The sequence below is a fragment of the Lissotriton vulgaris genome, chromosome 6, assembly GCF_964263255.1.
Source record: "Lissotriton vulgaris chromosome 6, aLisVul1.2, whole genome shotgun sequence".
In the NCBI taxonomy this organism is placed as follows: Eukaryota; Metazoa; Chordata; class Amphibia; order Caudata; family Salamandridae; genus Lissotriton; species Lissotriton vulgaris.
In genome coordinates this window covers 410487307-410502779 of record NC_141694.1, presented here as the reverse complement: position 1 = coordinate 410502779, position 15473 = coordinate 410487307, and the positions used below count along the sequence as shown (strand labels likewise).

Below are 15473 nucleotides of genomic sequence, written 5' to 3'. Positions count from 1 at the left end.
GGTTTTGGTCCTGTGATTATATATTGCATTTCAACCTCTTGACTGCTGATCTCGTCCTAACCTCAAAAATCTCCAGGTTAACGCATTCTGTTACAGTAGGCAGATGACAGTTATTTTAGATTGCTACCGTGTGGGGCACTCAGAACTGAAAAGCAAGCGTTATCCACCTTAATGTTTTGCAGGGGTTTGCAGCCCTGGGGACTCTCACTTATAGTTGTTTTTTTTTAATGAATATGGCTCATGATTAAGTGTACTTTCAGGCCGGGGGAGAGGTGTGAAGTCACCGAAGTTTAGTACCTGCTATTTTGCACAAATGACCAGAACTGATAACCTGAAAACTGAATTATGATTCTGTGTATATTGCATCGCATTTTTAAATCGCAATGCTTTGCAAAGTAAAAAGCTGCCAAAGTTTTTTTCAAACCTGAAAAGCTGTAAAGTGGCCCTGTATGTCGGCAGACACGTGTTTGTTACTGGATTTGACTGGGAGCATTCTGCGGTCTTAAAGCTCTGCATCTTAAAGTTCAGACAAGCTGCGTTCCTCCTTTTCCCCAAAGCCGGAAGTACAAAAGAGAAAGCGAAGTATATAGCACTTTGGGTGCTGATTATTCGAAGCACACCAGAGAAAGCGAAGTATATAGCACTTTGGGTGCTGATTATTCTGTTAAAAATGTCAAAAGTAGACAGATGTCAATACTTCAAATATCAGATCGATAAAATACTTTGTTATTTTTTGGCTAGTACCCATTCATCTTCATGGGCCATCCAAGCTTCTTTACGGCCCTCCCAAAGAAGAAATCCTAGAGTCAGGCCTGCTTAGGGGTCAGATTCAACGATTACCACAGATGTTCGGGACAAATTGAAAAAAGATAATTGTCATTAAAAACACATTGCTAGTTTGATCGGTATAGCAGCTAACTACACCTCTTCTTATCGACCCTTCTGGCCCTGGAGATATATAAAGCACAAGCATGGGAGGTCGAGACCTGTGGGGTTACTGTAAGCTTGGCGAATTAGTTAGAAGTGAACATTCTTTTATCAAAGAGTGCCCCATTGCTCCCACTAAGGTTTGACCTATACCATAGACAATTCTCTGATATTGCCTGCCTAGAACCAATTTTGTATTGGGTTAGGCTATGGACAGTAGCTGACCTTGGACCATACAGATTGTCTCAGTGAGACACAGGCAAATCCTCGAGCATATACAATCCCCTGGCTTGCACATGTTGAATACTTGGCTGAGTAGGCTAGGACTGAGTGAGTACTGGCTATCACCTGATGCAATTTGAATTGGTGCCCAAAAAATAGTCAACGCTCACTGTTTGGACTGTGTGTTTTGTTCCAAAGTCTCCGCAGTGGCCATGGGACATCTAATTGACACTTACCTGTCGTTGAAATGTGTCCCCGAATTTGAGGAATTTGTGGATTACATAAAAGTCCCGATGGCACAAGCGCTTTTCATTAAATTTAGACTAGGGGTTTTGCCATTGTACTCCTTTACTAGCATATGGTCTAAAAATGAATCTGTTTCTACCTTATGCTCTATGGGCTGTAATGCTATGAAAAATGTTAACCATGTATTAGTTTTGTGCAGCGCTTATACAAAGCAACAAGCCAGTTGGATGGCTCCTCTATCTGCTATTTGTGCTTTCTGATCGATGTCCTGCATTAAGAATTTGGAAATCCGACAAAAGGAGCAGCATTGTGTATTTGTTCCCTTAGTACTTAAGTTCAGTTTGGTTTTTCAGAGCGCAGTGTATTGGTGTGTGTGTATGCCAGTAGGACACACATTTTAATTTGAGCTCTGTTTAGCTGTTTTTATACAATAGGTACTTTTTAAATTGAAATCAACTAGGATAAATAGGAGAAGTACCACATTGAATGCTTGACTTCATACTAGCTTCTTGGATGACACAATGAACCCAGTTTTGACTCCACCTGTTGACTCTTACTGAGCATCCTGTGTTCTGTAATTAAAGACAGATTGGAGGTTTCCCAAAATACAGCGTTTTATGTAGCGTATGCCCGTTATTGAACTGTGTTTTACTTTGTAATCTGTGTTTTTACTCCTTTATACTGTACTTTTATGGGTTTTTGTAAACCGAAATAAAGTTGATGATAATGACTGAAGACAAAAAGCTTGCCAGGACGTGATAGAAACATTAGGCAACATACTAGAAAGAGGTGAGAATAAAGTGTTTGAAGCACTAAATTAAAATATATTCTGGTCACTACTCAGAGGTTTAAATACATACAAGTGGCACATGCACTAAAGGCAGAGGGGGTGGGGGGGGGGGGGGGGGGTCCTAGAGATGGATCTCCCAGAGCACAGTCCACTGAAAAGCTGGGTGCTCAGAGCCCCAATTACCCACAAGTCGGTATCCATGAAGTATCGTACCATGATTGACCCCACTACTGACAATCTTAGGAGTGCCCAAGATAGGTGGGATGCTGATCTGGAGGACCTAGAGGTTACAGACTGGGACGCAGCCCTGATGCTCCCAAGAGAACTTGCTATTAAAGCCAGACTGAGATTAAATTCAAAATCCTTCACAGGACATAATATAACGGGTCCCGCTATTCAGAATGGGGAGAGCTGAGAACCCCGTATGTCCTAGATGCAGCATAGACGCCGGTACGTTTCAGATTGCAATTTGGGGCTGCCCCAGGGTAAGTGGCTACTAGGGCAAATTGTTAAGGAATTGGAAGCCATAATGGAGGTGGATATTTCTAGGCTATTCCACTTGGTTATCCTGGACATTCCCAACAACGCAGACATCCCTAGGAAACAGTTGTTGTACTGTATGCTGGGCTTTGTTGTGGTGAGAAGAGGCATGGCTAGAATGTAGGAGGCGATAGCATGCTCCAACAATAGGTATGTTGCGGCAGGGAATGAGCAGATGTAGGCGGCAGAAAGGGTGGTATATGAAAGCCACAGTTGCCCCCAGAAATTTGATAAGATTTGGGGGAAATGAAGAGCCTATCATGGACTAATAGACTCTATAATAAATGAATGAAGGGGGCGTGGCTTGCAGGCCATGCAAACGGACATGCACCGCTGAGGCTCAGGCGCTGATCGGGGCATAATCCTGTAAAAATCACCCCGGGGTGCACGCCTGGCACAGGGGAATATAGCGACTGGACACGGCTGCAAACTCTGAGACCGGGACTCCGGTGGAGCGGCCTACAGCGGAGGTGAGCAGCCTGAGACCGGGACCCACAGTAGATGGTGAGGCCGACCGGCCCACGGCTGCAGATCCCGGAAGCGTCCGGAGGTTGGGAGTAGGGACCGGACATAGCACGCAGCAAGACCGGGTGGTGCCTGGCTGTCGCCGGAGAGCGCCCTGGACTATGTAGACCGGGCGCTGCACATGGAGCAGCTGCGAGAACCGCCGGAGGGGATACCGCGCCACAGGCCACGCGGCGGCGCCTAACAACGGTCGGAGCTCCCACGGCCGGTACGCATTAGAAGTGGCCCCCGGAGTGCGACATAGCCAATACCCTGGTTACGTGGGGACTCTCTTTGCCTGTTGTTTCCCCCACTGGCTCCAGACTGCCTCTCCTCCCCCTCCCCCTCCTGCCGATCCGTCCGCATACCAGCGGTGATACCGAGGGTGGGGTGCCACCTTGAATCTATGTGGGGCTATCCTGAACGCCCCCCTCTGGCTGCTCCCCTGCCCTTCCCCTACCAGACGAGAGCAAAGGCTTCACGAAGATCCAGAGAGCCCTAGAGACACCGAGTAGGAGCTTCTGCGCCTGGGCGACTGAGGGCCCCGCCGGTACAGGCCAAGATGCTCCCTGCAAAGACTGCTCACCGTCTGGGTTCTAAATTCTCAAGGACTGGGCAGAGGGAGACGCCGTAAGAGCTCCCATACTCCTCCTCACCCCCCCTGGAAAGGCACGCGAAGAGCTGCTGCGCCTGGGCGTCCGGGGGCCTCACCGGAGCGAGCTGCATGCCTCCCTGGGACGGCTGTCCACCTGCAGGGATACAGACGGGCTGAGAATAGGCAGAGGAAGACGCCGTGAGAGCTCCCGCAACCCCTCTCACCCCCATTCTTGCAGAGAACGCGAAGAGCTGCTGCGTCTGGGCGACTGGGAGCCCCGCTGGAACAGACCTCGATCCCCCACTGCGGAGACCGCCCATCAGCAGGGATTCAGACTGGTCAAGACTGGGCAGAGGGAGACGCCGAGAGAGCTCCCGAAATCCTCCCCCCCACCCCCCCCACCCCCGCCCCCCTCGAAGGGACCACGAGCCACAGCCCACGCCGCCACGCGGTGGGCCCTGCGGGAGGGTGCATGAGAGGTCTGACAGAGCTGAACTGCTGACACATTGCTCTACGGGCGGTTGGGCACTGCACCCACAGTTGGATTCTGCCGGACGCGGGTGCCTGGTGCTGAGGGATCTGCTGGACCGTGCGCTGAAGACCAGGACCATAGTCCATAATGGTTCGCAAGGGTGTGAAGACGGTAGAGAATCCCGGGGGCCCGACGTCGATGCACAAGATACCGCCCACCGTTGGAGAAGGGGCATTGACGTTGCCCACCCCTTAGCAACAAACGGAAGAGCCACAGATTGATAAATTGGACATCATCCTGCAGGAAAACAGAGACTCTAGAGCGGTACTGGAACAACAAATTGGCACTCTGGCGACAAACTTATCCCTGTTAAAGGCGGACCACGGAAAGCTGGCGGACAGAGTGAAAGAGCAAGGCCTGACCATCAGCAAGATCAAGCCAACCGTGGCGGAGCATACGCCTCTATTCAACAGCTCCAGACTCAGGTTGCCTCTCTTATAGACCGGGTGGAGGATGCGGAGGGTCGCAATCGCCGAAATAACACCCGCGTTATAGACCTTCCGGAACGATGTGAAGGGACCCAAGCCGCGTATTTTATGGGCCAATGGTTTCGGGACCATGTGGCAGACGAGGGCCTTTCACCTCACTTTTGCGTGGAGAGAGCGCATAGGATCCCGACTGGTAGGCCTACCCCCGGACAACCCCCACGCCCACTTATAGTGAGAATCTTGAATTACCAGGACAGGGATGTCCTGCTACAAAAGGCAAGGGAGAAGTCCCTCATCAAGTACGACAACCGTAAAATCTCCCTCTACCCGGGCTACACCAACATGGTCCAAAAACAAAGATCATCCTACTTGGAGGTGAAACGAAAATTACAAAAGGCCAACCTAAAGTACGCACCGTTGTTCCCGGCACGCCTAAAAATCGTGCACAATGGGAAAATCCACTTCTTCGAGAGCCCGTCGGATGCCGAGGAATGGCTGGAAGTGATGAGCATAGAAGGGAGCCAAGGACCCTCACAGGACCCGAATACAGATGGATCGAGTGGCACCCGGAACGCGAAGGAGAAAGAGCCCCCCAAGTCGAGACGTGGCGGACGACGGCGTGGACCCTCACGGGAACAATAAAAGGAGAAACAGCTGGACGCTTTGGAGATGGCAGGTACCTTTCGAGAGGACCCCAAGAAGATCACAACGGACTCTGAAGATAGTACGATTTACTCGGACTCGGACCATAGTGTACTCCTGTTCCCCACTGTAACGCCCGCACAGCTGATGTGATGGACAACTACGGGAATGAAGACCTGACCGGAAGTAGCTGAACGGACTACAAACCGTATTGTATTTTCTATTACTTGCTTATGTAATATACAGTAACTGCTGCTGGGTCTGGGGAGGGAGACCGATCTAACATGGGTAGCTGCCACTGCTGACCACGTCTGTATCCTGTTGTTATACTTGATTGAGCACAGCTACAATTTGATAAGTATGTAAGGCACGGGTGACCAGTGATTTATTTCCCCCTTTAAACATTGGTAACATTGCCCCAAGGACAGTTTGCCGTAGAGCCGGCGGAGCCCGTTGGGCTGCAAGTAGAGGCTGACATGGTGCTCGGCTAACCCCCCGATGGCGAACGCACTTTTTTGTCCTTTTGAGACTTGTTCAATTGTTGGGCCCAGCTTGGTTCGTTAGCTGCGCCGTTATGGTTCTTTTTTGTACAAAGGGTTGGGGGTGGGTGATCTCCTGGCGGTTGCTAAGTAGGGCTCAGGCTGGAGGGCGTTGGAGATTGCAGAGTAGGCACACATTTGATTATGGCTGACACAGCGGGGGGAGTATAAAATCATGTCATGGAATGTGAGAGGACTGGGGGCAGTTCAGAAGAGACACAGAATTCATGCCTTCCTGTTGACACACCACACACAGATCGCTTTTCTCCAGGAATCCCACCTCACTAAATCAGAAGCTCTTAAACTAAGGAAAAAATAGAGGGGTACATTCTTGTCTACGACCTATTCTGTTTTCTCTAGAGGAGCAACCATCTGGGTTCGACATGGCACACCGTTCCTGGAAGCGGAGAGGAGGGTGGATGATCAAGGATGGTACATATTAGTGAGGGGTACGTTAGATGGTTCACCAGTGGTGCTAGGATGTATCTATGGCCCGAACTTTGATCAGGACAAATTCTTGCAGAGAGTGGGACTGGCGCTAGCAGACTGGACCAATACCCCCTGGATATTAGGGGGAGACTGGAACATGATCATGGATCTGGATAGAGACAGATCATATCCCCCACTACAGGTGGCGGGAGTCTCCCAGTTGACTTAGCTCTTTCATACATGGGCAGCGGGATGGGGCTTGCAAGATGTCTGGCGCTCCCTTCACCCCGAGGACAGGGAATACTCTCATTACTCACACATACACATGCTTCACACTAGGATTGACCGTTTCCTTTGTTCCGATTCTCTGATGTCCAGAATTGAAAATCCGGAATGCTTAGCGAAAACCTTTGCTGATCATAGGCCCCTGACATGCACCCTCCTATGGGGCAAGGTTCCTACCCCGGTCCCCACATGGCGCTTAGACCCGCTCCTACTTGAAGATGGCCCTTTCAGGACGTCCTTGTCCGAGACACTAGACAAATATTTTGTGGAAAACTGGGACACAGCCTCCACAAATTTAGTGGTTTGGGATGCCATGAAGGTGGTGGTGCGTGGAGCAGCGATTGGACAACTGGTGGGAGCCCGACAGGAAATACACTGGAAACTACAAGACATAGAGGACAGGCTCAAACAGTTAGAGCGGGAGGTAGGGGCCGATCCCACCAAGAGGGAAGAACTGCAATTAGAAAACATAGAACATGCGGACACTCTTGAAACGTTACGAGTCATTGACCACAAAGAATACCTTTGTCGACAACACGCAGAGGCGGATAGATCGGGTGCATTGCTGGCCCGTTTAGTGCAGGAGCACCCAGACATCCTGTGATAACCAGGATTCGGAGGTGTGACGGACACCTGGTGGAAACATTATATGCTCAGCCTACATGCGTCGACCCAGATCGGATTTTTGCCTGAACTCCAGTTCCCAGTCCTGAATGCCGAGGCTCAAAAGGACCTCGAGGGCCCCATCACGCAACACGAAATACGGGTGGCCATCAAATCCCTGAACCACAAAAAGACGCCGGGCATGGATGGACTCCCAGTGGAGTTCTATGCGACCTACTCAGACATCTTGGTACCAATCCTGGAGAAAGTTTACCGTGCGGCACTGGTGGAAGGCCGCTTACCTGACTCCACAATGCAGGAACTGGTCGTCTCGCTACCTAAACCCGGGAGGGATGGTCTAGATATGGCAAATTACAGGCCGTTATCGATGCTCTCCGCGGAATACAAAATACTCAGCAAAGCGATAGCTCTGAGATTGTAGACGCACCTCCCTGCCCTGATCCACAGAGACCAATGTGGGTTTCTTCCAGGTAGGAGCACCTCCATGAAAACGCGACGATTATACACGCTCATGGCATCCACTCCACCGACCCTCCCTAGAGCTGGTTGTATAGCCTTAGACCTCAGGCAGGCTTTCGATTCACTGGCCTGGTCATATATGTTCCCGACCTTGGAGAGGTTTGGCTTGCTGCTCCCCTCTTGGCGTGGATCAGATTGCTTTATACCGCTCCGTCAGCACGGGCACGTACGGGACGGCATATCTCTGATGCATACGCGATCCATCGCTGTACTAGACAAGGCTGCCCCTTGTCCCCACTGCTCTTTGTCCTGGCCCTGGAACCCCTGGCCATGGCCCTGCGAACCAGGATGGAACGGAGAGGTATCCCAAGCAATGGAGTTCAGCACTTAATATCGATCTACGCGGACGATATATTGCTGTTCCTCCGCGATCTGGAGACAGACCACACTGACATATATGAGATCTTGGAGAGATTCTCCGCAATCCCGGGCCTGGCCATCAATCCTGAGAAGTCCATTGGCTTCTACTTCCGAGATAATCCGAATCCAGTCTCCATATCATTCGGGGCTCACCTTATTCCAGTGGCTCCCGCTACATTTAAATACCTGGGGATCCAGGTCTATAGGCAACAGGAGGACCAGATAGAGGGCAATATTAAAAAAGCTATATCACGTCTCCGCGCCACGGTGGGATTTTGTTATAACAGACAGGGTTATACCCAATGCAGTCAAAGGGGACCTGGTGGGATTTTGGACGACGCTGCCACTATCGGTCATGGGTAGAATCGCGATCTCTAAAATGGTGATGCTCTCCCGCATGCTCTACTTCTTTGTTAATCTCCCGGTAATTCTGCCACAGTCTATCTTTGACCCTCTCAATTCGCTCCTAACCACTCTGATCTGGGGGGCAGGGAGGCGACTGATAGGACTTCGTAAGCTGCAGTTAGGTACCAGAGCCGGTGGGCTAGGGGCCCCAGACTTTAGAAGCTACTACTGTGCTAGCCAACTTCAATGGCTCTCCTACCGAACGGCAGGACGGAACCTGCACGAAATAGACTATACGGCTGACAGATTGAGGCGGGGAGAACTACATACCCTGCTACTCCTGAAGAGCCGCATTCCTGCGGGGTGCCACCCGCTCCTGCGCACAGCTCTGAGATGCTGGTGGAAAGCTTTAGCATACACGTCCTCGGTTGAGGCGTATGCGGCTAACATCCCCCTGTTGGGTGTTCCGACGCCGCAAGGCAGGCTTACGGACCGAGCGCTTAGACCATGGCGAGAGGCAGGGGTGGAGAGGATTGGGGACTTTTTTGGAGATGATCACCTTCTTACTCATGAGGCCTTTTTACAGGCCACTGGTGCCCCCCCACCCAGACTGTACCTACTACATGCCGCTGTCACACACTACATACAACACAGATGGGCACCCCAACGCCTACAACCCCCACAGCATGAATTAGTACACTTATTGTATTACATGGGACCGGGAGGACATCTGGTGAGATGGTTGTACACAGGGGTCAGGGCGCACGCAGCAGTCTCACTCACCGCGCTTCTGCACACCTGGGCGCAAGACACAGGCCAAGAGTTGTCGTAAAAGGACTGGACCACGATACTAGAACATCCCAGGTGGGTATCTCGCAATGTCCGGTTCAGATTTATACAAGGGATGGTTTTACACAGAGCATACCTGACCCCTATTAGACTACATAAAATGTTCCCGTATTCTCCCCATAATTGTCCGCGCTGTGGAGAGGAACAGGCCGGGTTCCTTCATATGTTGTGGTTATTCCCATGACTTCAAGAGTATTGGTTGGGGGTGTGCCGGACACTGCGAATGGTCACGAACCTGCCGGTGACGGAAGAAGTGCTGTAATGTCTGCTAGGGCTGCGCAGACGACCTAAGGAATTGAAGGCCCAATTGAAACTACTAGACCTAGCATTGTTGTTAGCACTCAGGACAATAACAATGAGATGGAAGTCCTCTAGATCGCCCGGGATACACCTCTGGCAGGCAGAAGTACTTAAGTGGGGGAGGGCGGAGGGGACAACACTTAGGATGGAGGAAACACGTGGTCTCCGGAAATTCCCCATCTCCCAAGAATGGGAGGCTATACTCATTACACTAGAAAGTGAGGACATAACCCAGGGAGCGGGTTCCGGGCCAGAGAACTAGACAGGAAAAGTCACAAGGAATATAGTGAGAGTTGGTGTGCCCAGTTTCCCTCGCGACATAACCTGTAACACCCCACGATGCAACATACACTGACGCCTACAATAGCCGGATGAGTCCACTTCCACTTTAGACGGGTGAAATGTCCTACCGCCGGGAGATGGAAAGTTCATGAAAGCAAGAGGGTGGGGGGTGGTGGGTGGGAGAAGGGATGTTTGGACAATATTACTGTATATTCTCATGATATTGATACACGGAGGTCCATGCGAAAGCATTGTGCATTATTAATGTTAATGTCTCCTGTTGGTACCACTGTAACGAGATATGGGGATATGCACGGGTCGAAAATACAAAATACTGGCTGACATGAAGACACTGTTTATTGTGATATGCAATCTCAGATACTGCAGCTGTGAATAAAGTTTAAAAAAAAAAATGAATGAATGAATGATTACAAACTTGGTATAGCGCATGGCTACCCGAAGACATCCCAGCGCTTTTAGACCCAGTCATTGAAACCACAACTCAGCGAAACAGGAGAGTCTTCAGTCGTTTCTTAAAAACGAGATGAGTGTGGCTCAATGGTTAGAGCGACAGACCCTGATGCAGAGTTCTGGTCCGGGACCAGGGTTCAATTCCCGCCTCGGCGGGTCTTGTGCTCAATTTCCTCGGACCTGACAATTCTCGCCTCGGTGCCTATTCTAATCATGGGCCCCACGCTGCAACTCTGGGCAATAGCTTGCTTAACCTCCACACCGGCCCCAACAGCGCTAGGATGCCTGGCTTCACCCTGGGGGTGCCCAGGAGAGGACACTTCACAGGGAAAGCCAGGAAGGGTTCCACAGCGGTATGTGTAATAGCACCAGGAAACCGCTTGGTGGCAGTGCGCTCTACAAATACCTTGACATTTGCATTTACATTTCGAGCCGAATGTTCTCGGGAAGTAGGTTCCAGCATTTGGCTGCATGAAGAGAGATCAGACGGCCCCCCATTCGTGACCTTTTAACCCTCGGGACGGTCAGAAGATTAAGATGGTTAGACCTAAGGACTCTGGACGATTGATAATGGCAAAACAGTGGGCGAAGGATAGCCGGGCCATTGTTAGTTGTTGACTTGTGAGCCATACACATAGCCTTAAATCGGATCCTCTCCTGCACCGGCAGCCAATGGAGGTAGCGCACTGCAGCCTTCGCAGAGCAGCGTCTTGGTACCTCGAGTAGCAGCCGAACTGCGCAGTTCTGAACCGAATAATAGTGTCCACGGGGGCTCCGAGATAGACCTCATTGGCATAGTCAAGTCAGGAGAGGACGAGGGACTGGACCAAGAGCCCTCTGGCCTCAAATGGAAGAAGGGTCAGAACCTTCCTTAGTAGCCTGAGCAGGCCATTACAAGTCGAGGCAACCTTTCGGGCCTGCACCTGAAAGGCCAGAGAGGGATCGAGTCAGACTCTTGATTTGGTCCTTAGGTACAGGGGGAGGACCCAGACAACTCTGCCACCAAGGATCGAGATTGATGGGGGCCTTAAATCCCAAGAGCATGATCTCGGTTTTTGAACCGTAAGTTTTAAAAACTAGGAGTCCATCCATTCAAGGACCCTTGTAAGGCAGGGGGACAGATTATTTGTCCCGGAGACCACATCATCCGACCTAGCAAGGGAAACAACCAACTGCGTGTCATCGGCGTAGGTGACCAACTTGATTGCCCAGGGAAGAACCACCTCAGCCAGAGGCCTCATGTAGTTGTTAAACATTGTTGGACTCAATGATGATCCCTGGGGAATGCCGTAATGCAGTAGGAGTTGTTTAGATGCTGATTCCTCTTCAAAAACTGAAAAGGTTCTTTCTGAAAGAAAGGATTGGAGCCATTTTAGGGCCACCCCTGAGATACCAGCCTCCCGCAGGCGCCGGATCAACAGTGATTTACTGTATCGAAGGCTGCGCTGAGGTCCAACAGGACCACCGCAGCGCAGCCTCCCCTATAAGAGAGCGGATACAGATGTCACTCCATGAAACTTCCTGCCTCCAGGGGGAGAAACTGGGGGCTACGCTTGAGGAGGCACCTGAGGCTTTTCTAATATACGCCATGAACAAGGTGAGGCAAGGCGGGTGGGCGGAGAGTCCTGTTGTAGAAGCAGTTGTAGCCTTATGTGATTGTCTTATGTGCATTGGTGAGAGCCAAAAGAAAATAACAATATTCACCCAAAAATTGAACCGTGCACGTGTCTGGTCACTGGCTCTTGGGGGATTACAGGAGTCTGTCGAAGATGCCAGGCACTTCTAGGCTTTTTTGCCAATTGTTATGACTATATATTGTAAGGAAGAAATGAGCAATGCCGAGTGAAAATTGCTAATAACTAATGCAAGTTATTATTTTTTGTTTAGAATTGACATGTATGTTGAAGGAACAGCAGATTTGATGGACCTGGTGGTGTTCTACCCCTTTTTACCAGCTAATGACCAGGAAACCCGCTTGAAGCTCATCATAGAAAGGGCAACAACCAGATACTTTCCAGTTTATGAAAAGGTGTGAACATTTTATAGTACTTAATTTACAAGACTTGAGAAAGTAAAGAATGTTTTTTTTGATAGAGGAAAAACAAGCACTTAGGAAATGTTATGCAACACTTAATAAAGTTAATGTGCAAATCATTGCAAAGGTGTGATGGCTCTGGAGCTTGGTGGTATCTTCCCTTACTAAAAATGTAAGGGATATCCCCCAGACTGACGCCTGGGGGATATTCTAAGCTAAGGAATCTGCGGCTAGACTGTGTCTCTACCAGATACATCGTTACTGAATGTAAGTAACTCGTTCTTTAACATAATTGATGTTATATTTGAGGTCATAAGCAGTGCATGGCGTGGGAGCACTTTTTAGTTTGGTCTATGAACTAGAAGTGGTAAATTTCAGTATTTTGTTTCTAAACATTATTTTTTAATCTTATTTCAGCACCTAACTATAATGTCATTTTAACAATTTTTTCTTCTTTTTTTGTAAGGTAAGGTCTTATTACCGTACCAAACTATAACATTACTTTCAACTTCGTTTTTATATATATATATCATACCTTTTCAGGGTTAGAGTGGCGCATAAGTTCTGCCAAAAAGAAGCAAAGAACTCTGGGTAGTTCCCAAGTAGCAATCGACAGCTTCTACACTGGCAGATGAGGCTGTCCTGCCTGACATTACATATTGAGCTTCAGAACCTTTACTATCAGTGCCTGAACAATGTGCTTTTCAACCACTTCACACCGCTTGGTCAGGTTGACTAGTGCGAGCATCTTGACAAATGTAATATAGTTGATGTTTGTGCTTTTTATTTAATAAAGGGGGAGATGTAGCGTCCTGAGACTGTGTGTTATGAGCCTTTTAGTTCTGGGCGGACTCATTAGAAGTACTTGACTAGTTTGGAGGTGTTAAAGTGTGGTTATTAACAATTAATATGCAATCATAGAACAGAACAAGATTGTATGCTGAGGAAGAGAGATGTACAATCCAGAGCTTTGTGTGTGGCTTATTAATTTGCATGCTTAGAGGCTGAGGAGGATGCTACAAGACACACTCCAACATCTATAACACTTCATCCTATCTGTTCGAACTGTGTTTTTGCCTTGTTCCCTACTTTTTTACATTCTCCTGTTTGACATTGACCTCAGGACTACCTTCTGTACCAGTTTTCATTTCTTTCAAGTAGTCATCTGTATGATCTATGCCCACAGCAATATCTATGGATTGTTTAAGAGTAGGATACTTAGTTCATAATTTCTCTTGCACCCGTGGATTAATGGTGCACCTCAGCAGTTTATCACATATTAGAGAATCTGTGAGTGACCCAAACTCGCATGTATTCGAAAGCCCCTGTTAAGCAGCGATATAAGTGTTTACTTTTTCAGTTTTTCCTTGTATTCTCCCAAGGAATTTGTGTCCATCTAAGACCACATTTTTTTCCATCCAAAATGCTTTTGAAGCCTATTAAAAGTAATTTGGTAACCATTCAAGTGCCATTCCACCCCAACCTCCTCCTGTTCTCATGCTTTCTATCAAATGTACTTACGTTTTTCTACCAATAGATTGTGAACTAAAATCTGCTAATTACGCAAATGTGTAAATGTCTCGCCAACTGTATCCAAGGAAACTTTGATTAACCTCCATCATTTAAGAATGGAAAGGGCTAGGGGCGTGGCTTGACCGCGGACCAAGATGGCCGTGCTGTAGTGCAGCTCCCATTCGCGACCCATAATCTGACATCCATCCATGTTCCTGCGGGACACCACTGACCTGAAGAAGTTGTGTGGGGTGCAGGAGTGGCTACCTATCTCGCCCCGGGTCCAGTCTGATTTGAAAATCCATGTGGGGTGCCCAGTGAGACGGCAGCTGGGTGAGCAGAGTGGCTCCGGGGCCCTTTGAGCCCGGGACAACAGTAACCAGGCTGGATGAGTATTTGTTGGAGGTGTCTATGGGGGGACTATATCCTGCTCTTTGGAAGAGACAAGATCTGGCCTGAGGCAACGTGGGACTGGAGCAGCCGTGGGGCCTTGTCAGCAGGGACCTCGGATGAAGACTTGTGGCGGCCGGGGAGCTGGGCCTATAGCGGGGGCCTGGTGAAGGAGACCGGGGCCACTTGCGGTGCTCTCCTTCTCCGGTGAACCCCCTACGGAGGCATAGGCAGTAAGCCTGTCCGTGGATAGATATTACCTTACCGAGTGGAGGAGCTGAGGTGCGGCTTAAATGCGGCCCAAGACCGCAGGGTTTCGCCAGAGGCTGCAGCAGAGTTAGGCCCAAAGCAGATGTGTTGGGCCTGAGGCAGGGGCCTGGCGCAGAAGATCCGTGTTTCCCGTGGCGCTCTGCCTCTTACACAAATTCACGTAGGTGGAGTAGGCTACTGACCGGCCTGGTGGATGGAGACCCGCCAGGGCTGACACATCCAGGGGAGCGGCAGTAACCCTGGTGATTCACAGGGAAGAGTGGCCTAGGATGCTGTAATTTCCCTTCTCTCTACTCCCGCAAAGAGGCCACAGCAGAAGGTGAGCCCTAGAGGGAGCGAGCTTCTGGGGGGGCAGTTAAGACTGCAGGAAGGAACTTAAGGACATTACTGAAGGGAAAGAGAAGATTGAGACGAGACAACCGGTGGCCTAGACCGACACTAGGATTCGTGGTGGTGGATATCCCTCTCCACTTGCTTTCAAGGTGGCCACATTCTTGCCCCCATCCCTCCTCCCCTCCCCCACCCCCCCCCCAACAAGTCTTGGGGGTCATGGGGCGAATACCTGAATCGCCTCCCCAGGGGCGGCTGAGTAGCTGGAGGCTCCGAAGTACAGTGACAAGCAGTGGAGTGGTGGTGCAAGAAGGTTATTGCGCCTCAGTGTGTTGAGATTTGGTGTGATTCAAGAACTATCGCGTATATTTCCTGGACATGTGTATAATTTGGCCCTCTCAGGCCATCTTCAGAGGCATGTACAAACAGGGAAAATGGTGAAACCAAAGGGGCCGGGCCCCTAGCAAGTGAACAAGATAGACAATTACGCATTGCGGAGGCCCACCA

General features: G+C 49.7%; 1 protein-coding gene across 2 annotated transcripts in view; it reads left to right on the top strand.

The window, feature by feature from the left end:
• The window catches only part of LOC147707395 (glutathione S-transferase-like), a 294115-nt gene that overhangs the window by 210458 nt on the left and 68184 nt on the right, over window positions 1-15473 (top strand). For both annotated transcript variants that reach the window (XM_086926422.1, XM_086926423.1), the window contains exon 5: window positions 12317-12458. In XM_086926422.1, the coding sequence (XP_086782548.1) occupies window positions 12317-12458 (142 nt within the window). The remainder of the gene's footprint in view (window positions 1-12316; window positions 12459-15473) is intronic.